This window comes from Acipenser ruthenus, chromosome 14 (genome assembly GCF_902713425.1).
Source record: "Acipenser ruthenus chromosome 14, fAciRut3.2 maternal haplotype, whole genome shotgun sequence".
NCBI lineage: Eukaryota > Metazoa > Chordata > Actinopteri > Acipenseriformes > Acipenseridae > Acipenser > Acipenser ruthenus.
In genome coordinates, this window is record NC_081202.1 from 32,776,865 (window position 1) to 32,802,009 (window position 25,145).

At 39.5% G+C, this 25,145-nt stretch overlaps 1 protein-coding gene across 3 annotated transcripts in view; it reads right to left on the reverse strand.

The window, feature by feature from the left end:
- LOC117419333 (ras association domain-containing protein 3-like) overlaps window positions 1-25,145 on the reverse strand; it is an 81,283-nt gene that overhangs the window by 42,338 nt on the left and 13,800 nt on the right. For 2 of the 3 annotated variants that reach the window (XM_058986396.1, XM_034031982.3), the window contains exon 2: window positions 8,394-8,524. In XM_058986396.1, coding sequence (XP_058842379.1) covers window positions 8,394-8,524 — 131 coding nt within the window. Of the gene's footprint in view, window positions 1-8,393; window positions 8,525-13,606; window positions 13,689-25,145 lie in introns of those variants that run through there. The other variant, XM_034031983.3, reaches the window with a different exon arrangement.

A 25,145-nucleotide genomic window follows, 5' to 3' on the forward strand; every position in this document is an offset into this window, starting at 1 on the left:
AAATCCAAATGTTTTTTTATTGAGAATATGTATTTTTTATGAATGAAAATGATAAGTCATGTCCAGTATCTCTGATTCAAATTAGTGCAGCACAAGAAAGAGGTTGCTGAGACTTTTTAGAAGTTGTTTAAGATGCCTGATTAAAGCACACAGTGGTCTCACACCCAGAGGTTTTCATGCAGGTAGGTATATAAAGGATATAAATGACACATCTTGGTCAAACCCATTTAATATCACTTCAGTGGGTCTGAACTTAAATACTGAGTGTAACAAAGTTCAGCAATAACCTGAACTCTTGTTATACCCAGTGACTCTTGTTATAGCCACTCCCCTTGGAGGGTGACATCATCGGAGGGCTAGTGGGCAGGTTGTCTTTGCATTTCTGAAAACAGAGGCAGGGATGAAATAACACAATAAAAGATCTGATCCTGTTTGTTTTTGCATGGTCTGCATTATCGTTGGCTAATCAAACAATTCAAATGTCATTTTTTTTAATTCCTGACACTGCTGCAGAACTCTTAAGGAGTGTTATATGAAGCCCAAAGCCCAATTTGAATATTGAAATTAAGTTTGCAGTTCAAAGCGCTGTTTAACCAAAGAGGTATCTTTTCATAAACATAAAAAATACTCACTGAAAAGATATTCCTTCAAACACTCCTTACCGTTTTATAAAAAGGACCTTACATTATTAGAAGACAGCAGTGAGGGCAGCAGTGTGGAGTAGCAGTTAGGGCTCTGGACTCTTGACTGGAGGGTTGTGGGTTCAATCCCAGGTAGGGGACACTGCTGCTGTACCCTTGAGCAAGGTACTTTATCTAGATTGCTCCAGTAAAAACTCAACTGTATAAATGGGTAATTGTATGTAAAATAATATGTAAAAAATAATGTAATTGTATGTAAAAATAATGTGATATCTTGTAACAATTGTAAGTCGCCCTGGATAAGGGCGTCTGCTAAGAAATAAATAATAAAGTAAACAGTTTATCCAGCAAAATATGTATGTATTTTTTCGCTCAATGCATTTCAACCAAACCCTTCTGAATATGTGGAATTTCAACAGAGATAAAAATGGTATTTGTATTTCAAAAGAAGAAAACTACAGAAAAGATTGAAATGTGCGATCTATTATTAGGCGCACATACTGTGTAGTGTACTCTGTGTGCAAGCACACTCTAACAAAGACCTGAGCAATCTGACCACAGATCATCACGGTAACATTGTTCTGTGAATGAAACAGGTGAAGGAAGTTCTGCTTGAGGACAGGTGAGTGGGTAAGCAAGTCTATCCTGATTGATGAGAAATTATTCTTCAAGGTCAATGGAAATTTGCTAAGAGCAGGGTTGAAAATAAGACTTTTTGCAGCGCAGTTTCACCCATTCCAGGTTATAAAATGAGCTTGATTAGCCACAGTGTATAGATAACAAGCTCAGGTGAGTCTTATTAAACTCAATGTAAAACCAGGAATGGATCAAACTGCTATGCAATGGAACTCTTATTTCCATCCCTGAAAAATAGTGGAAAACACCAATTTAATGCACTCTAATCACAGTTTCATCAAGAAAACTCTATTATAACCCTCATTGACTGTTGCAGACAATCATTTATTTATTTAACCCTTGATATAACCCTTGAGATGCACCATCTTGTTTGTAAGGGGGTCATACACATTACAAATACACTCAAACTCCCAATATAAAAGCAGCGAATCAAATATCAGCATTTACACTGAAGTATTACAAACGCAGTCCGTTGTCTTGAATAGTCTGATAAAGTGGTTCTGAATTTCTATTTGTTTGTGCTCATTTCTTATACTTTCTGATTCCAGTCTTTAGGAGCTCTCTATATGCAAAGGCCTGCTTTCCACATGTTCTTTCTTATTTTTGGAGACACAGTACACTTCAATCATGTGAGATCTCAAGGAATAGTGTTGACCAACGGGTTTTAATTAAAGCTGTATCTTAGAGATCCCCCGAGCATCTCCTCTGGTAAAAGCATGGCTGTGTGGTGTGCAGGGTGAGTCATACAGTCAGGGGTGCGTAGGTTCACGTCCTTGCTATGCAAAGTCACTGGTCTTCTGTGGGGATTTCGGAGGCACTGTCGCATTGGCTCTGGCACTACCACGTGATAGGCAGGCAAAGCCAGCAGGGACTGTTTCTCCTCATCGCGCTACAGCGGCCCCTGCTGGCTGTTATGCTCCTTATTGTCGATACAAAATTTGGGGTAAATAGGATTCTATAATGAAACTTGGGAAATTGTATCAATCAAGCACTTCAATTTTGAACCGAAATGAATATCTCAAAAATGGTTGGGAAATGCATATATGGTACTTTGTCTGAATTCTTCAATTCTCACAGCTGGAGCTAATTGTATGGGAGGAGGTTTGAATGGGGGTCCCTTCAGGGCAGGGTGAGAGGGAAGGGTGGGTAGCCCACCCTGCCGAGCCCCTTGAATTGCTGCACTAGAGACTGGACTGGGAGCTAATTCAGTGGTATTGGACTGGACTGGAACTAATTCAGTGGTATTGCCATGATTCTGGGTAGCACCACTTTAAGTGTTTATGTGTTTCAGCTCTGCCCTACACTCAATTAAGAGTAACAGCCTCCAGCTGATGTTATTCAACCACTAGCCATTCTCTCTCCCTCCCTAGCTGGCCTGCTATCTTCAAGGACCCCGCTCTCAAGTGTGATGGACCCTCTCCTGCTACCTGCACCCAGGGGAGATTTCATTACAGTATGTTCACTAAATTCTTCAATAGCTGTCTGCGCACTCTATGTGATGGGAAACAGGCTTTGTTGCTACACCACTTTGTTTACATTCCTCTGAATTGTACTGTAAAGACACAAGCACACCTAAGCACAGCCCCCCTTGTAACCTGCTTGACTGTATGTCACTCTGAAAGTCAGGCAGGCATGCTAGTGATATACCTTCTGCAGCAGTATACCCGGTTACACAGGACACACATTCTGATATAGCGTAGGCAGCAAAGCAAAGTAAAAAAAAAAATAAATTAAAATAAAGGGGGGCTGATTTTCAAACCTGTTTATCTAAAATCAACCTTCCAAGAAGTTGCTCAAACTGCTTTAACCCTTTAAGGTACCAGGGACATATGTGCCCCACAAATAAAAATTATGCTAACATTTTGATTTTTGCAATGAGGTGCACGGAACAGAGTTTAAAATGTACTGCCAGGTTGGATCTGGTCGTCCAAATTGTCAGTTTCCTCCCCGTGATACATGAGTCACTCTCAAATGTATTTTAAAAAGAAACCGTTCAATTCCTTCTATCTTTTAAGGGGCTAACTCAGACACTTTCTGTGTTTATTTCAGGTTCTTACAGATGTTTTTCTCCTTTTGAAATTCATAATTTACCCTTTGGAGTGAAGAAAAATGTTTTTTATATTACAGTGATGGAAATAAGACTCTATTGCATAGCAGTTTCATCCATTCCAGGTTTTACTACAAGCTTGTTTAGCCACAGTGTATAGGTAACAGGCTCAAGTGTGTCTTATTAAACTCAGAGTAAAAACAGGAATGGATCAAACCGCTATGCAATGGGAGTCTTATTTCCATCCCTGTACAGTAACATTTTTGAGGAAACAACTGATAGCTGATATTTTCATTGCAAGCTTATCAGGTAATACATTTCTTTTCAAATATGTATTCAAGCATATTTGCATATTTACGCTTTCCTGGAATTCATTTTAAATGTCAAATGCATTCTTTTAACCCCTTAAGGTACACAAGGAATTGAGAGCAACTCAAGTATCACGAGGAGGAAGCTGACAATTTGGATGACCAGATCCAACCTGTCAGTACATTTGAATCCCTGTTTCATGCACCTCATGCAAAAATACCTTGTACCTTTTCAACCTGTATTTTGAATGCCATTTGAATGAGTTATTCATGCATATCTTCAAACACTCAGTCAGAAAGGAAAGAAGAAATCAATGTTTTGGCTCGTGCCGCATCATGACACTACACAGAATGGGTCTCAAATTATTATTATTATTATTATTATTATTATTATTATTATTATTATTATTATTATTATTATTTACATGGGAGCAGCTTTAAAGAGACTTTGGGATCCAAACAATAAAATGTTCATGTTTAATAAAAAATAATAAAAAAAAACATTTATGAAACAACTTTACATTACTCACTGTTAGTCTGGCCAAAACATAATACAAAAAACAGACGCAATTTTGAACTGTTTTGTCTACAAATATAACTCATTCAGTTCCTATTGAATAGTTTTTCTCCACTCTGTATATAAATTGATTTCTAAATCATATGGTTTTCTGACTTTTTTGACACCCTTTCCTGAAAGAAAGTCTGCTTCTGAAGTCTGTTTTTGTTATGAAGCTGTGAATTTATTTTTGTCTCTTCCAAATTTTCTAAGGGTTAGGGGCTACATTGACTTTTGCGTCTCTAAGAAAATGCAAACGTTACTGTCCCTGCAACATTCCACGAGGTCACTCCAAACCCAGCCTCTGATAAGGGCCTCATTGTGCTGGTCAGTGGACCCCCTAGTTAAACTCCTGACTGGAACACAGTGTCCGAGTGTCTGGGCTCTTCAATGGTTCTCTCTGGAGTTCCAATAGCGTTTCAACGTTCTGATGAATGTTAAAATGGAATTGTGTGGTGGCTAGATAGTGCAGTGGGCAAATTCACTAAACCATTATGTTTTCACATCTCTGGAGGCTGGGGTTCGAATCCAGCTCAGGCAACAAGTGAAACAAGTTTGGTTGCTTCAAGGTTTCCCTCTCCCATTGAAACAGTGAAGGATTACAGGAATTGTACTGCTCTCCCATTGTTTTCTATGGAGACCAGCTGTTCTGTTATTTCTCAATACTGGAACAGCAAATAAAGCACAGCTGAGGAGATGACAATTCATTAATGGCATCTGTTGCAAAACCACTGCTTTGACGAAACATGTATATATAAATAACTCTTTAAAAGTTACAGTAGAATAGGTATAAAGGCATTGCTGTGGCGTGTTCCTCTGTAGAAATAGAGCTCCCATGATCAAATAATTGACCTCCCACTTCCTTTATCACGTCGTAACACATCACAGCAATGACATTATCCCTTAAGGCGACCTTTAACCTTTGTGTAGTGTCCGGGTGAATTTGATACATCTTTCAAAGTACAACATTTTAGTCCATGTTGGTCTGCACATATATACCCAGCTGTCTGACAGTTCCCTTAAAACAGTGCCAGCAGAGACGGAAAGCGGTCAGGGGAAGTCTTAAAGGTACGGACCAACATGGGAGAGGGCTGCTCTACAGTAACGTACCAGCAGAGAAAAAATAATGTATTTGAAATGAGAAGTTCGACTGCACAGTTATCAGGGGAGCAGCTGAAGATATTAAAAGGGCGAAAGGGCAATGCATTGTAAAACCTAAAGAAACTACATCTACTTTAAGCTGTTATTGAATGTTGGTCAAGGTTCAGCTGAGTTTACAACCATGAATATAGCAATTCCCGTCAGACTCCTGCAAATAAATCAGTAGCTCACACATGTTGCAGTTTACTTCAGCCATCAACCCGCCATACACAGCAGTCAGCTGGCGTTACAGCCTGACTCCCAAGTTAAGGTCTGACGGGAGCCTTGCTTCTCACCTCTGGAGGTCAAACCAGAGTCAATGATTCTGAAGCTCAGGGAAGCAGAATGAAAATGTAACCAAAGGAGGAAAAACTGATAAAATATGATACTGTCACAAGAAATCTCTGCATGGCTTCCTGATATTGTCAGCCTCTAAAGGGAATAAAAATAATATTTGTAAAACTGTGCTGTTCAAGAGACCTTTAAAAAGGCTCGCATGACCAAGCTCAGATTTCACCCCTCCTCACAACCTGCTGAACCTATTGTAGATTGTTTGCTGCTCCTAAACTTCCCTTTAATACGCACAGCATTCTGACTGGAAGTCCTGGGTGCACCAGTGAACAGGACCGCAGTCTTTATAACCTGCTGTGGGAGCAGCCCAGCTTGTTATCTTCACATCCTACAAGAAGAATGAGAAAGGGAAGTGTGCCGTCGATCTGGGAAGTGCTTCACACTGAAGCGGCGAGCAGATGGCTGCAAAATCACAAAGACAAGAGCAATCTGTCAGCACGCGGTTCAAGGCCGCAGGCCACGGCTAAAATAGAGAACCGGCTTCTCCAAAGTAAAGGTCTACATGCACTGTATGTGACTATTGTGTGGTCACTGCATATTTTTGCAGCCATTTTTGAAATGTTAGTTTCACCTTTCTTTCTTTCTTTCTTTCTTTCACTTTGTTAATTTAACTAAGCTCTTTCTTTCTTTCTCTCCCGAACTCAGAATGTCTAACATACTCCCTGACTGCAGCAACTCCCCCCAACAGCTTAGGGGAACTGAAGGTCAGTAGGCTTCCTCCGATCCCATTATCAAGCCAGTTGCCTCTTTACACCCAGGAGCTCTGTAGCAGACGTTGTGAGGGTGACTACAGAATACATAAAAATGAACCCAGTCTCATAACAGCTGAAGCCATTCTCTAGATATAAATAATACTAACACTACTGGTAGTACTATTACCACTAATACTACTACTAATAATAATAAGGAATAATGTACACCCAACTGTGCCTAATAAGGCTATATTTCTATCAAGGGTTTCTGGTGACATATAAACCACGAGAGTGCAAGCTTTATAGGATTTTTATAGGAAAAGTATTGTTCACCATGTATTATAATAATATTAATAATAATACAGTGCTCCCCCTTTATAACGCTGTAGTCAGGAGCCATAGTTAAGAGACCATATTGTTTGTGTTCCATCATAAGGAGAATACTAGCGTTAGTGTAATGGCATTATGGGAGCCAAGTCAGTGACTGTCTCGTTATGTTTGTTGTTTTTTTTTTTTTGCATGTATATCCAATCCAGCACCACTTTCTTCTCTTGATTTCTGTTTCTATGATTTCTTGTTGTGTTCTTTCCCAGAGATCTTCATTCCTGATGGTGTTTGGCCAATAAATTTCTAAGTTTGTTTTTGATGCCTTTGTTTTTACATTGATGATTTTAAATTAAAAAAACTGTAATAATAACAATACATTGTCCTAGTTAATTGTATGAATTCTCAATGATGTGTTTAACAGTTAGTAGCATCACATTTTCTTTACTTTTTAATGATGTTTGCATTCATTCATACTGTGTGGTTCTCATTGCAATGGCTCAGTTGTATTTAGGTGCTTTGAGTTCAGGAGCTGCTCTTCAGTTCTACTTGCCTGCCGTAGACATATGTAATGTAGGCTAGATCAGCCACTATTACCTTTATATTAGCAGACACCAGCACCATCTGGTGTGAGCATAACAAACAGAGACTTGCTCCAAAGTAGCCGCAGGTCACTAGATGGTGCTGGCTCTTGTTTCTATAAAGACACTTTGGCTGATCTTACATACTATCTGTGTATAGGGTTGCCATCTCTGAGGTAAAGCATATTTAAAAAAAACATGGCAAACCACGGTAATGTCTGGTAACTGCATAATATAAGCACGGGAAAAGCATGGGAAAAGTGCAAAAATACAGTGCAAAAATACTGTGGTAAACTTTTATAAGGGATAGTCTTCTACAATTTCAAAAAGGACTCACTACTGCTGTTCAAGGAAATATTAACACTTCGAAACCTAAAATAAATAACATGGTGTGTTTAGTGGTATGTCAAAAAAGTTTACTTTATCATAACAACATTTCCTTATTGTTTTTATTTTGAGGTAAAAGCCCATTTTTTCCCCTGCCACAATTCACTTCCTGTGTCAGAGCTCATCCATAGTAAATAGTCTGGACCAGCATTCTGCTGTGATATGAACCACACTGGATTCAGCAAAGGTAAAGTATGGGTTTCTTAAAAACTGCAGGGGGTTCTGTAACACTAAAGAACGCAAACATACACCTGACAGTAGTTATTACTTATCAATTCTGAAACATAACCTGACTGTGCAAACCTTAAACTGGTGTGAACGACACAAATCTACTGAAACCTTAAAAGGAAAATACCTTGGATTCCACTGTAATCCAAAAGCACTGCACATCCTGAAGAGCCCCCAACTAGTAAAACCATTACCAGCCCAACAAGGGCAGCACAGTGGGTTTGCAAAGAATCAGCATTGCAGGGACAGGTACACTATCACAGTCTGTCTGGTTATTGCAGTGAGCTACCAGTTCATTGTCTGTAATGTGTGTTCATTGTGATAGCGTTGAGAAAATATGGAAATGTACCCACTGTGTTACCATTCTGTCTACCAATGGCAGCCTTGTCCCATTGCAGCTGCCCTTTGTGCTGCCATTGGCCATGAGTAGAACACAGCACCATGCCACTGCTGCGTGGCCACAGGAAACTTGGTAAGAGGTTGAAAAATACCGGGGTCTTACCGGCGGGTGGTAATTGTTGTTGGTGTGATCCCCCATATCAAGCAAGGAGGGGGGCTCCACTGATTTGCCATTCTGATGACAGTCCAACGTCAGCAGGTCTCTGCAATGGGGGTGGCAGGTGTACTTGCAATCTGAGAGACAGAGAGACAAAGAGAGAGAGGATTTAGGGTAACACTTTACAATGTCTTTCTAATTACTGTGTATTTACATTGCAGTTAAATAGTAAATCCATGTGTCCTTACATATAATTACAATGTTATTATGCCTAGTTACAAGGTCCTTTTTTCATGATATATGTAAGTAAACAATTGTATCAGAAAAGGGTTAGGGTTAGAGTTAGGGGGGTTGGGTTAGGGTTAGAGTTAGGGATAGGGACATGTTGAGGGTTAGGATTAGGGTTATATCATGCAAACAAATGTACACATTAAGCACATTGTAACTATGCAGAATAACATTGTAATGATGTGTAAGTATACATGTGTTTATTAAGTAACTACTATGTAAATACACAGTAATTAAAGACACAATGTAAAGTGTTACAGAGTTAGTAACCTCTACATATCAGGAATGGAAATCAGGAATGTCGTTTGAACCCATTGTCATCCATTGCAATACTTGTATCCATTTGAAGGTGCATATTTGTTCGTGTTTGTTTGCACTTAACAAGAAATATATAAAAAAAAGTAGTTATATACAATATCTGTACAGTAGTCTCTGTGTATAGGATCACATCCTAAGAGAACACTTTGCCTAAGGGAACACCCTTGTGGTGAAACTGATTTTTCCCCATTGTAAATGCTCCGGCTAAAGGAACAGGAACTTCATTTAAAAGAACACCTTCTTGGCACTGATAGTGATTCGTTCACAGCGGATACAGTACTGTTTTGTAAAAAAAGCGACTTGTCATCGCAAAAGTGTCTTGAGGGACGCTGATTGGTTTATTACATTTTTCCAGAACCACCATCATATCATTGAATTATTTTGCATTCTGATTTCCATGAGTGCACCTCATCACTACAAAATGTCAGTAAACAAATGGTGAAACACACCACTGTTTCTCTTGCTACACAAAGCTAGAAATTGTTCGAGCTCTTGAAAAAAAACCTGAATCAGACACAAGTCACCAAGCAATTTGGTGTTCACCATTCTGTTAAATAATGTGCATGTCTTCTATATTGCTGCTGCTGTGTTCATTTAGTTTGACAGTTAGTTTATTAACGTTAAGTTAACAGCCATTATTTTTGCCTCTGCCAGCTGATTTCATAGTGCACAGTGATTTAAGCTTTTGACTGTGTTATTTTTCTTTAGTTTTATTAACATTAGTTTGTCTGTTACTTTATTATTATAGTATTATATATATATTATTATAGTTCATTTCATATGTTGATGCACGTGTGTCATGACAAGTAATACATATGTATTTATTTATTTATTGATTCATATTGTGTCTGGTGGCTAACGTCTTTGAGAACACTTCGGCTATAAGAACACTTCGCTGGCTTCCCGAGGGGTGTTCGCTTAGCTGGAGACTAATGTATTGACTTATTTGTTTCTTAAATTGGACATTTTTAGATAATCCCTTAAGCCTGCTGCTAGTCGTGCTTGCAATTTGCAGATACCCCCTTAACAAGCAGCATGGTGCCGGTATTCTGACCAATAAAACAATCAACAGCTCTTATAGCACTGCTTGCCAGTCTTCTAAGATGAGGATTGCCTTGGGTGTTGGAATTGTATCCTTGGACTACAAACTGTACAAGTGCAGGTATTTTAGATACAAAATACATACATCCATTTTCCCGACCCCGATTAACACTAATCATGAACTACCATAGCTAAGGGAGCATTAGATTGTCCAAGATTAGTGCTAATCTGGGTTTATGGAACCAGTTGTTCATTTTTAAAACACAACAAACTTTCCTTTCAGGTAAACTTGCCGTGTAATTGCAAATGTCCACATCACGAGACTGCAATTATAAAAGGTTATTGATTCATTGTGATTGATTATTGAGCTGCGTTGTTCATTTTCAGGTGGCCTTTTGTAGTATGCAATAAAGGGCTTTAGCAGGGACGGTGGTTATAAAACTATAAGATCCGTATCTTCAAAACCGCTATCATACCTGCAATGGAATTCCAGATAAGCCCTACAAAAAACTTTGCATGCCGTGCTTTGTTGTCTTGTACCTTCCAGGTGATTTCACCTGGAGAGTGGAATACTCTACACTTCCTTTCCCACCATTAACCAACCAGCTGCTTCCCCTAAAAAGAGGTCAAATGACCTAGGAAGTATAAACTCAACTACCTGAGATTAAAGCTTGCTAACAAAGAGCTTTCTTTCTTCTGGTTTGTTACCACCATGGCATGTTTTTAAATAAAAACACATGTTTTGGTTTAACATAGACACAAAAAACTGCACATGTGAGACCTGTTGTATATAGTGCATGAAAGTCCACAGCAGGCAAAATATATGGCATTATTGCATAGTTAGAAAGCCTTTAATGAGGACAGGCAGTACTGGGTATGATGGAGCACTTACTAGGGAACCAGAGACTGACCTTGCAGTGGAAATACATGCTTCACAGCCAGCCACACTAGTATTGCATCCTCAGACTGGTTTTCTTATTTATAATTCATGCACATGTACCCTGGCAATACTTTTCTAAGCCACAGAATCTCACAATCATGTTCAGGGTTATGAGAAAACCCATTTGTAATAATCTTCCATACTCTTCTGTGTAATTTCAAAGAAAGCAGCCCCTGTTGATGGACCAGTTTGTTAACGTTGCTGAAATGTAACTGTAGGTCCACAAACTTAAAATGGTGCAAATAGTTTGACACCCAAAACAAAATACTGCTTAAAAAAATAAGATGCATTTAAAAGCTACCAGTATCATGCACCACAACCTTTATCCACACTATGTACATATAACATACATATAGAAAGGTGCCAAATATCTCCTCAGTGACTTTACAGGACATTCTTTTGCACAACTGGATATTGCTGTTCTCCTAATGCAAGTTTCTAGCCTGTTCCACTATACCCACCCACCCCCACTGCCAAGGGTTTGCATCACCTAAAGTAATGTTGTTAAGGATATTGTCTGCATGTGATCAGATAATGGAATCTGCTATATTTGCAGCACTGCAAGCAGACTAACACACTATCCCCTCCCTAAAGAAGAAGGCATTAGAAGTGTGTCTTCAGTACTGTCTTGCAGTTATAAAATCAGCCTGCATTATTAAGTAATTGTACTAATGGCGCCAGTACTAAAATAATTGCAATTGCTGCTTCATTTTCACCCTCAGCAGCATGATAGTATGAGGTGGGCCATTACTTGCAATGCACACCATTCAGCTGACAAGACAGGAAATGTTGCCCATTCCACCTCTAAGGACAAATGTAACAAGTTTGATTGATCGATGTGTCTTTCAAGCAGATTTGAATTTAATTCCAGCCAGGGCCAATTAAAGAGAACCAACTATGTAAAACGTTCAAAGCAAACATTTAATCGAATAAACAGTGTCAACTCAAATCAGTTGTAAGTTATAAAAAAGTGAAGTAACGACACATTTCGTCCAAACGGAGGTTAAACACAATCCAGCAAATATGAAGTCTGTATCTGAAATGGTATCCGAACTGTGGCTGGAGGTTAAAACAAATGTGACCGCAGAAATTGTTTATTTTTTATTTCAACCTGTTACTGCCCAAGAGGGGACCATCCTTTAACAAGGACACAGGTAATTAGTTTCATCCTCTTTCTGGTCAAGTCTGACTTGATTAATTACCTTCTGATGGAACTGCACCACTTTAACCTCAACTGAACCATTTCAGCAGAGGAGAGTGTTTGTTCTCATTCAATGTAACAGTCTGTTTTTTAGATTTTATAACAACATGTTTAGATCTGTTCTGTGGCTATCTCAAATCACGTCAACAGTATTGTCTCTTGTGCTTGTTTGACTCAACAGGAGTGTGCGAGAAGCCACTCTCAACGAGATTATAGGCAGCCATGGACCATGATACGTGCTTAGTGAGCACAAAAACAAGGAAGCAGCATTTAGTCTGGTTAAGCAGCCTTTTCATGGCACTTCAAGGTCTCTCTGATCATTGGTATGGCTCTTACAGCCAATAAGATCTGTTACAAATGAACAATTTGAAAAAAGAAAATCTGGTATAGGAACAGGAGTTAGTTCAGAGGACTGGTCGTGTTTTGTTGTTGATTTGTATTGTGTGTCTCATGCTAAAAATACTTCCCTGTAAATCCTTATCAGTAAAACAGAAATTGAAATAAACAAGTTGATGCCTTTTTACAACAGTCACCTTTTATAAAGGCAATTTAAAAGTTCAGTGTTCAATCCTCTTTTTTCATTCCTGCTTTCTATAACGGAGTTCCAAGATGATATTTATCACCTCTACAAGCACTGGTAGGATAATGAATGCCTATTAGACACACACACTGCTGTAGTAACGAGCAGGCTTCAGTATACACAGGCAGAGGAATCGTGTGACCCGATACAGCAGCTGAAACTACATCGGAACAAAATTAACAAACTGGACTGACAACAAAGTCTGCTTTCTGATAAAAGTGCACAGCAGGATAAACAGTTAAAGAAAGTACTAAAAGCAAAGGAATTATTTTTCAGTGGAAAACTGATGTGTAGGACAGCAACTTAATACCTGTGCTTGCGTCAGCTTTGTATTATTATGGTCCTGTGCAAGAAACTGACACTGCAAAGACTTTCTGGTTACAAAACCTCAAACTGTTGCTGCTATATTTTGCTTCTGCGATATAACCAAACTGGATTTTGCAGATTTGTTTTCCATGGAATGGCTGAAGTCATAAATCGTACAATGCCATGGTATCATGTTTCCTATTATAACACAGTAAACACCATATCTATCTCCCTGTCTATCTATCTATCTATCTATCTATCTATCTATATACCTGCCAGCACAATATAACAGCACATAAAGGAAATCATTTAACAGAATTTGTCATGTTACATCCCTTTAATTCTGATGAAAGTAAAGCAGATATAATAATTAAAAAAAACATCACTGCTTCTAGATCATGTTCTGAATGACCTTCAGTTCAAACATTATATCTCATGTCTATACAGTATGATGTTGTTAAATTATATTACTACTATTAATATTATTATTATGATGCTGATGAAATCCACGCTGCTAGGAAATAAACCCCCCTTCCCTTTCTTACCCGCTTTGGCTCTTTTCTTCACCTGAAATGTGATTTTTCCCGATAGTTTGTAAAAAGCCGTTCCCATTCCAGAAAACCAACGAGGCTCATTCATAAGAAAACCCAAATCTGACTCTGACTGATGCTTCAACAGGCTAAAGTTGTTAACTCGCAGTCACACTCACGCACACAATGACTGGGATGATTGTAGACGGATTACTGTTTGAACAGAGAGAGACTCCATCCCTCTCTGCCCAGCTCATTTGCATGGATGCTGGCGACTCGCATGCGTTTGTGCTGAGCAGGGAAATTTGACTGTCAAATGAATTGCTTTCTCTGCAGCGGTCGGGAATGGAGCAAAGTGCAGGAGCCGTTGATGGTGGTTTTCTTTTTCATGTAGATCTATTACAGACACACGCTACGCTTCCTCACAATGTGCGATTGATAAATATTTCATGAAACACCTTACTGTTACTTAATCGCATGTGTAAAATGTATTAACGTTAAACCTTGTTAAATAATTAACAAAATATTGGCATATGTCTTACCTGTTGTGCACCCCCATTGCACAATTGTGCAGTTTTGAAAGAAACACATGCACTAGAAAGCATGTGCTTCCATTCTAAAAACATCTGGCACTACACTAAGTTAACGAACGTTCTCTACCTGCCTTGTTCTTGCAAATAGAAATGTATTTAACCTAGTGTAATACCAGATATTCTTTTTTGAAAAAATTACATGTGTTTCTTTCAAAACTTCACATTTGGGACCTATGTAATAAATGCAAGTGCATAAGATTTATGGAATTGGTTTTTTTAGCTACAATTAGACACCGACAAAATGTGGCCCTACTACTGAAGGTATATAGAAGTTCTTGTAACACATTCATTTTGATTATTTAAAAAGTTCTTAATTTAATCAATTTAGTTCATAATAAACTTATTTTAATTCATATTTAACTGGTTAACACCTTATTAAACAGATGTTAATTATTTTAGTTTCCTTTTATGCAAACTGTTCTAATTAAGAGGTTCAGTGTTTCTCATTAGGGAGGTAATTTAACAGCTTTGATACACTGCCTGGTGGCCTTACTATTGTCTTTACATTGTCTTCAACAGAAGCGAATCCAAACTGCGAGAAAAGTGGTCATGATTTTTAAGTGCTTATTATACTGAGGTTGATTAACAGTACGTTATATACAGTATGTAGTACAATATTTAGAGATTGTTAATAAAACCACCACAACATATATTTTTATGATGTGACAAACACATTGTGATCATTGCATTTTCAAACGCATCGGCAAAACAAAGGCAGCAGCACGCAATCACACTGACAAAGAAAAGGCAACTAGGAAAACAAAGACACAGCCATGGGCTTAATGTAAGAAGAACATCTTCTGTGATCCAATGATTTATGAAGTGAAAGAGATATGCCTGTGGTCTGTATGCCAGAAAGCAAAACAAAGTTTTAGTGAAACGGTTATTTATTGCTGTAAAATACGGTAGTGGAACCTCTGAGAGAATCATAGAATACAGCAGTGTACGAAGTATAAAGACTCACATTGAGCATGTAGTGTTCATAAAACCTTGCAAACGTGAAGTGCATACCTTAAATAGAGGATTTGGCAGCGAGTCGCCTGCAGACTTGGAACACAAGTGTTAAAGCCAGATTCAATGATTCTACGAGGTGTAGCGAATATGAAACACTAAACACTCAATCATGGGATAAAACTTATCTCTGACAGTATACAGGCAGACACACGTTGTGTCTAATGCTTTTATCAGTGTGATTTCTTAAGTCCCCGGGGATCCAGCACTTTGAGTTACAATGTTATTGTGACCCATAAAAGAGACTCCCAGGACACCAAGCCTTAACAAGCGAGTCACAGTATCGCTCTAACAATAGGATGAAACTGAAGGAGACACTGACACTTCCCAGAAACAGTTCAAATCGACACACGCACACGTGATTTACAGGAAAGCCTCCATTCCACCACTCCAGTCCTGCCTTCTCTTCTCAATCCATAAACCCCAGTTCAGTTAGGATTTCTCTTTCAAACAATGATTTTCTGAAGTGAGGTAGGGGAGGCATATTAGCGTTGCACCGTACACTGAAGTCCATAGCTAAAGCATTGTGCAATGAAGCCTGTGCAGCGCTGATATGTTTCCCCGCCTCTCTTCCCAAAATCTGCTCCAATCCAAAAAGGCTCCTTATGGCAGGGCTGTGAGAAAAACACCTCTTGCACCTGCCTGCCATCACCATGCCATACTGCAGGGGGCGCTATTGTCCTTCCCTTTTCATGAGCAGTAAACAGATGCACTAAAAATGTGCCCTGTGTTGTCATTTTTAGGGTCCTCGTTCACAAAATGGGGAGCTCCATGCACTGGCCGTTTGCGTCCAGGTTGGCCAAAGTTGTCCCCTCCACTCCTGGTCTTTGTTCCAACCCTGTTCTAAATTGAACCAATGAAACCTCCATCCAGACCCTGTCATTCATTCATTCATGATCTCATTGTACCTGTTAAACCTGGAGTGATATAGCCCTCCAGGACCAGGACTGGACAGCCCTGCTCTACATGGTAAGCAGGATAACTACCTTGTATTTGCACCAATCTTCACCAAACTTTTAGCACACACTCCTATTGATAAACTCTGGTTTTTATACAAATATTATTACATGATTACATAGCTGATTAATCTGACTTCAGTTATTAAAATTACATTTCAAATCAATAAAAGAAAAAGAAAACAACAACATTGGTTCATTTAAAATTCATTTCATTTGCAACTTGAATTAAGAACCCATCAATGAATGGAGTGTACATACAATCATATGCTGATCATGACAAACTTCAGTTTTTTTTACATCACTTAAACAGTGATCTTACATGTAAGTTTAATTTTGCAGGTTGTACAATGACTGTCGTGGGTCTGTGGGTTTCATGTGGGTGACTTGGGTGTTCTGGATTATAAGGAGCCTCTGTGTGCGTGAGAGCCCATGACTTCAGTCAAATATTGATTTAATACAATGAAAAGGAGGCCTTTTGAGAAGGAAGTCAATGAATTCATAATCAGTTTACAAAAGAGATTACGTCCGCAATGCAAACAATGTTAATAACGGTTGCTAGGTTACAGTCATAAAGGCTGTAGCAGAGAGGCTTTTATTAATAATTAATCTCTTTTTTTTCTTTTTTTTTTCTAAGAGCTCTTCCCTCACAGGCTCTAATTGCCAATTTCCACTTGGTAACACACTGAATCCCAGTACTGCCTGACTGATGCCCTGAACTTGCGATGAATCGCCGCTCAGGGGGTTTGCTGCCAGAGGTCCTTGGTGGGAGGTTCAGCTGCAGGTTGGATGAGAGGCCCCAAGCACAAAGACACGCAGCGTTTCAGGGAATTCAACTTAAGACTTGTATTATATCTCATGAGTTATACATAACTCGGCTCCCTTCTGTAGCAGTATCAATCCTTCTGTCCTTCCCTTCTGTAGCAGTATCAAACACACATATGCGTTGGGTATACTATCTCTACACCGGTAACTATACCAAACTCTCTCCCCTCTCTCCCTCTCATTAGAATCTCACATGACCTTTAAGCTGAGGGAACACAGAGCCTCTTTGTGGCTTGTAACTTGGTTTCAGGAGACTAGGTTTCAGGCCACTGCATGGTACACCAGGGGAGACTTGGGGTTTGATACAGCAACCTCAAAATAGGTCTCCCGGTACCATTTTACGTGAAATACCTGCACATCCTGAATTAAAGTTAAAAAACATGAAGGGATCTTCAACACAAGGCACTGGGAACCAGTGACAATGGTGATTAATTCAGCCTGTCTTTAGGTACAAATGGAGCAAAAAAAGAGCAGGTTTAGCATGCTTTCAAAATAGGTTAAAGAAAGCAACTACACTCAGACATGTAATTCGTCCAAAGGTAAAATAAATAGACAGCAGAAACCTTGCAGACACAATGTTGAATGCCTGTAATTTCAGTAGTCAGCTCAAACATCTATACATAGGAGTGGGTTGTAAAGCAGGGGTGCCCAATCCCAGTCCTGGAGGGCTTCTCCACACCAGGGTCTGGATGGAGGTTTGATTGGTTCAATTAAACGATTTAGAACAGGGTTGGAACAAAGACCAGGAGTGGAAAAGCCAGCTTTGGCCACCCCTGATGGAAATTTAAAACCATGGAGTGAACTAAAACCAAGCACCTGAAACCCATACTCTGGCGTCCTCTTGTGGTTATAAACATTCACAGCAGCCCCTTCAGGAAGACAGGAAGAAAATGATCCACCCTCGACCAAAATAAGCTAAAGAAATATTCCCCGTTTTAACCAAAGCATCTCTGTAATCACAGCCTCCCTGCTTTAACCAAAGCATGATTTTACAGAGGCATGATGCATTAGGGACAGCACATGATGTAATAATCAACCACGGTCCCAAGCTGGTAAATTCATAATGAATTCCAGCTGAACCCCGCAGGAATAACACCGGAATATCTTCTGCACTTCCTGTGAGTTCTGATGTCATTCATTTTGAATTCAGCTCTGTTAATTCATCATGATTTAAAACATTACAGTTCCCCTTTCCCCCCCATCTGTTCCTAATGAGTTCACTGTTTATTCTTCACTGATTCATACCCTCTTACTCGCACACCAGGGGATTGTGAGAAGTCTTCATTCATGCATGAATGCAGACCTTACACATGTGTAGTCAAACGAAATTCAGTATGAATTTGCAGCCATTACAAAGTGTTACCCACAATCTTATACAGTATATCTTCACAAGAATCTTGAATTACACCTTCTACCACACAGTCCTACAGGACAACCTTGCCCATTGTGCATGAGAGGAGCAGCCCAGCATGGTGCTGTGAGAGCCGTGCTAATGCTGTGTTTATCTGAGAATAGGGTTAAAGCACTTTGACACATGGCTCTCAGATTTCACTCTGAAGAGACCAAAATGAGAACATGGTAAATGAGGCAATAGCAGGTAGGGGACCTTTAAAGATCTACTATACCTAATGATTAAAACAAACACTAAAGAATCTACTGTACTGTGGCTATGGGGGAACTGTAAGTAGGATTTTTATGACGTTGTACACCTCACTACACTACACAGCAGCTGACCCCTGCTCAATGTGTGTGCTTGTTGTGCTGGCTGTGCTGTACAAGTCAGGTGCTCTGTTCCAAGGTCAGATTCCTGCAAATCTGTAATAGACATTTTATGTAATGGCCTTCCCTAATAAAAATTTCCCATAGTAAAAGCATAGCAAAGTGTGATAAAGCACAGTGAAAGCATGCTAAAGCATAGGTAAGCATTGTAAAGAATAGGGAGGTATGGTAAAGCTTATTAATAAACATGGCAAACCGGGGTAAACTATGAGAAAAGCATTGGAAAACCGAAACAATATCATGCAAAAATGCAGTTGAAAACTTTTATAAGATTTTTCAAAGCAAGACTATTTATTAAAAATAGAAAATAGATGAAAGCTTGATGAAAGTATATTGTCACAGCCAAGTTTTATAATCCCAGTGCCCTGAAGAATCCTTAACAAAACCATTAGCAGAGCACAGCATCACCAGCAATGGAAACACAATGGATATGCGCAGTGGTCCTGATATTGCCAAACTGTCTGCAGGTGACAAAGGTTTAACAAAACTGCACGAACGTTTGTGCTCAGTAAACATGTTTAAATGTAACAGGAATGAAAATAAGTCTCCTATTGCACAGCAGTGTCACCCCTTCTGGGTTTTAATACAAGCTTGATTAGCCCCAGTGTATAGGTAACAAGTTCAGGGGTGTCTTGTTAAACTCATAATAAAACCAGGGGTAGCTCAAAGTGCTATGCAATGAGAGTCTCATTTCCATCCCTGCATTTTGACTGTACGTGCTTCTGCCAAAGGCTCCAGAATGCCCTGTTTAATGTGGCTTTCAAACCCATTAAGAGCATCGACTGGGATACCACCTCTATCAAGACAGCCATATTGGGGAGCTCGTATAGTCACATATGGCTCAAGCACCATCTGCTGGGCAGCCCAGTTCAACGGTATGACTGTAGCCTTCCTTCTTATCTGCAGTGAGAAGTGTTACTACCTCTTGTATCTTTGCTGCAGTATACAGTATTTCTATTGTCTATTACCTATGCATCCCTGAAACTTGTCTTCCACAGAGCTGTACAGATTATTCAGTTGACACCAATGAGTATATTAAGCACAATGGACAAGGTTATCAAAGCTATTTACTCCAATATTTTTTTCTGAAAGGGACAACAATCGTTATAATAACTAAAACCACTCACAAACAATCTCAGACTGTTTACAAGTCCATAAATAGTTTTTTTGAAAACGTGTTCATTGCTGGTTTGGTAACTATGTTGGTTGTCATGACAAGGTGAAGGCTTCACATTAAATAGTGTTTATTCTTGTCACTCATGTAAATAGCTTATTTGTTTTGTGTCTGTACTTGTTTTCCTTCACTTCCATATTTTACAGTAGAATATGCAGAATACCACCAGCTACATCAATAACCGTATGATACCACCACACATCAATAACAGTATGATACCACCACACATCAATAACAGTGTAACACCACCAGCTACATCAATAACCATATGATACCACCACACATCAATAACAGTGTAACACCACCAGCTACATCAATAACCATATGATACCACCACACATCAATAACAGTGTAACACCACCAGCTACATCAATAACCATATGATACCACCACACATCAATAACAGTGTAACACCACCAGCTACATCAATAACCATATGATACCACCACACATCAATAACAGTGTAACACCACCAGCTACATCAATAACCATATGATACCACCACACATCAATAACAGTGTAACACCACCAGCTACATCAATAACCATATGATACCACCACACATCAATAACAGTGTAACACCACCAGCTACATCAATAACCATATGATACCACCACACATCAATAACAGTGTAACACCACCAGCTACATCAATAACCATATGATACCACCACACATCAATAACAGTGTAACACCACCAGCTACATCAATAACAGTATGATACCACCACACATCAATAACAGTATGATACCACCACACATCAATAACAGTGTAACACCACCAGCTACATCAATAACAGTATGATACCGCCACACATCAATAACAGTATGATACCACCACACATCAATAACCATATGATACCACCACACATCAATAACAGTGTAACACCACCAGCTACATCAATAACCATATGATACCACCACACATCAATAACAGTGTAACACCACCAGCTACATCAATAACCATATGATACCACCACACATCAATAACAGTGTAACACCACCAGCTACATCAATAACCATATGATACCACCACACATCAATAACAGTGTAACACCACCAGCTACATCAATAACCATATGATACCACCACACATCAATAACTGTAGGATACCACCACACATCAATAACCATATGATACCACCACACATCAATAACAGTGTAACACCACCAGCTACATCAATAACAGTATGATACCGCCACACATCAATAACAGTATGATACCACCACACATCAATAACCATATGATACCACCACACATCAATAACAGTGTAACACCACCAGCTACATCAATAACAGTATGATACCGCCACACATCAATAACAGTATGATACCATCACATATCAATAACAGTATGATACCACCACACATCAATAACAGTGTAACACCACCAGCTACATCAATAACAGTATGATACCACCACACATCAATAACCATATGATACCACCACACATCAATAACAGTGTAACACCACCAGCTACATCAATAACAGTATGATACCGCCACACATCAATAACAGTGTAACACCACCAGCTACATCAATAACCATATGATACCACCACACATCAATAACAGTGTAACACCACCAGCTACATCAATAACCATATGATACCACCACACATCAATAACAGTGTAACACCACCAGCTACATCAATAACAGTATGATACCGCCACACATCAATAACAGTGTAACACCACCAGCTACATCAATAACCATATGATACCACCACACATCAATAACAGTGTAACACCACCAGCTACATCAATAACCATATGATACCACCACACATCAATAACAGTGTAACACCACCAGCTACATCAATAACCGTATGACACCACCACACATCAATAACAGTGTAACACCACCAGCTACATCAATAACCATATGATACCACCACACATCAATAACAGTGTAACACCACCAGCTACATCAATAACCGTATGACACCACCACACATCAATAACAGTGTAACACCACCAGCTACATCAATAACCATATGATACCACCACACATCAATAACAGTGTAACACCACCAGCTACATCAATAACCATATGATACCACCACACATCAATAACAGTGTAACACCACCAGCTACATCAATAACCGTATGACACCACCACACATCAATAACAGTGTAACACCACCAGCTACATCAATAACCATATGATACCACCACACATCAATAACAGTGTAACACCACCAGCTACATCAATAACCATATGACACCACCACACATCAATAACAGTGTAACACCACCAGCTACATCAATAACCATATGATACCACCACACATCAATAACAGTGTAACACCACCAGCTACATCAATAACAGTATGATACCACCACACATCAATAACAGTGTAACACCACCAGCTACATCAATAACCGTATGACACCACCACACATCAATAACAGTGTAACACCACCAGCTACATCAATAACCATATGATACCACCACACATCAAAAACAGTATGATACCACCACACATCAATAACCATATGATACCACCACACATCAATAACAGTGTAACACCACCAGCTACATCAATAACCATATGATACCACCACACATCAATAACAGTGTAACACCACCAGCTACATCAATAACCATATGATACCACCACACATCAAAAACAGTATGATACCACCACACATCAATAACCATATGATACCACCACACATCAATAACAGTGTAACACCACCAGCTACATCAATAACCATATGATACCACCACACATCAATAACAGTGTAACACCACCAGCTACATCAATAACCATATGATACCACCACACATCAATAACAGTATGATACCACCACACATCAATAACAGTGTAACACCATCAGCTACATCAATAACCATATGATACCACCACACATCAATAACAGTGTAACACCACCAGCTACATCAATAACCATATGATACCACCACACATCAATAACAGTGTAACACCACCAGCTACATCAATAACCATATGATACCACCACACATCAATAACAGTGTAACACCACCAGCTACATCAATAACCATATGATACCACCACACATCAATAACAGTATGACACTACCACACATCAATAACTGTATGATACAACCACACATCAATAACATTGCTATCTTTATTTTCATATTTGTTCACTTTATTTATAGTGTAAATGTTCAATAGTTTTGGTTGAATGTGTGTTCTAAACCCAGGAAATGGTTACATTTGTGCCTTGTTTAAAATACTTAATTTCCATGTCAGAATGTGGATACAATGGTGAGAACTATGGGCCATGATTGGTGGTCCAATTAATTCATGATTTAATTTCGTTTAAATGATGCGGACATGTATAAAAGGCTGCGGTTCAGTCTTGTAAAAAAAAACAAAACAGCAACCTGCACCCTTTAACACCAGTTCAGTAACGGTTTCCAAACTTTCAAAATGGAATGTAATACAAAGTGCATAGTACAAGAGCAATGCGCTGATTGTAAAATCAAAACTGTTTCTATTTGGCTATGTTATTGAGTGCGTTAAAACTGACAGCAGGAAGACACTTCTGTGAACAATGGGTACTGTGAACATTCTCCAAAACAGACAACTGAGACATACAACAAGCAGCTGTGATCAATCAGCTTCCTTCAGACCTGATCCAGCCGGATATTCCACAGCTATTTCAACAATGAACCTGCTTTTTTTCCCATTGGCACAGACAATGCAAGTACAGACTCTGTTCTGATAGACGAATGGGAGTTTGCAGGTTAGATGTGTGACTACAGATGTAACAGGCTAACAGCTGGTCATTTCTAGATTTATTAAATTATTCCTGTACTAGGAAATGAAAGATTCAGCATGAGCAGGTGTTTAAGCAACCCATAAACTGGGGGCTAGTTATGCAAATCCAAAATCTGTTTTGGAAGAACAGGAAAACAATCTCATATTAATGAATAGCTAACAGTGGAGGCAGCCATGGGACTCATGGGGATTTAGGGTGCCCAATTTCTTTACCCCACGGAAGTTCGCTCACCGCAGCAACTCCCATAACAGCTCGGGGGAAAACTGTCAGTAGGGTCCTCCGATCCCAAGACCAAGCCAAACCTTTGCACCCATGAGTTCTACTGCAGATGTTGGTGAGCCACTGGGCCCCGAAAGACAAAGGCAAGCCCGACAGGTGTCTGCTTTGTGCTTACTGGGCTCCCCGACTGCATGACTCCCCCGGCACACCACGCGGCCACGCCTTTACCAGGGCAGACACTCAGGAACCCCTGTGCTCCCCTGACTGTATGACTCCCCTTGCACACCACGCAGCCACGCCTTTACCAGGGCAGACACTCTACTGACACCATGTGGCTGTGTAGGTCCCAGAGTGTCTGCCGTGGTGTCTACTCTGGGGCTACTGGCACCAAGTGGCTGCCTCACAATATATTATTATTATTATTATTATTTATTTCTTAGCAGACACCCTTATCCAGGGCATCTTACAATGTGTGTTATACACACAGTCACCACTGTACAACTATTGCTCAAGCTTTTCAATTGCTTTGACGAGAGGTCTCTGTGTTCTACTGCCTCTCTTAATGCACCAGTGACAAGGTCCAGTCAGGTACAGCATGCATTAGCAAGGTCCAGACAGGTACAGCATGCATTAGCAAGGTCCAGTCAGGTACAGCATGCATTAGCAAGGTCCAGTTAGGTACAGCATGCATTAGCAAGGTCCAGTCAGGTACAGCATGCATTAGCAAGGTCCAGACAGGTACAGCATGCATTAGCAAGGTCCAGTCAGGTACAGCATGCATTAGCAAGGTCCAGTCAGGTACAGCATGCATTAGCAAGGTCCAGTCAGGTACAGCATGCATTAGCAAGGTCCAGACAGGTACAGCATGCATTAGCAAGGTCCAGTTAGGTACAGCATGCATTAGCAAGGTCCAGTCAGGTACAGCATGCATTAGCAAGGTCCAGTCAGGTACAGCATGCATTAGCAAGGTCCAGTTAGGTACAGCATGCATTAACAAGGTCCAGTCAGGTACAGCATGCATTATCAAATGCCTTAAGTATGTACCTGCACCATCACCTGAAAAACGAGAACAGGCAAAAAAAAAAAAATTCATTCACTATGAAAAAGTTATGTAATGCTAGATCTCTCAACATGTCTTGTATACATAAATAAATAAACACTTTGAGGTACCTTTTATTCCCCCAAATGGAGTTTTTGTGTTCTGATAACATTTTACATGAAACACAT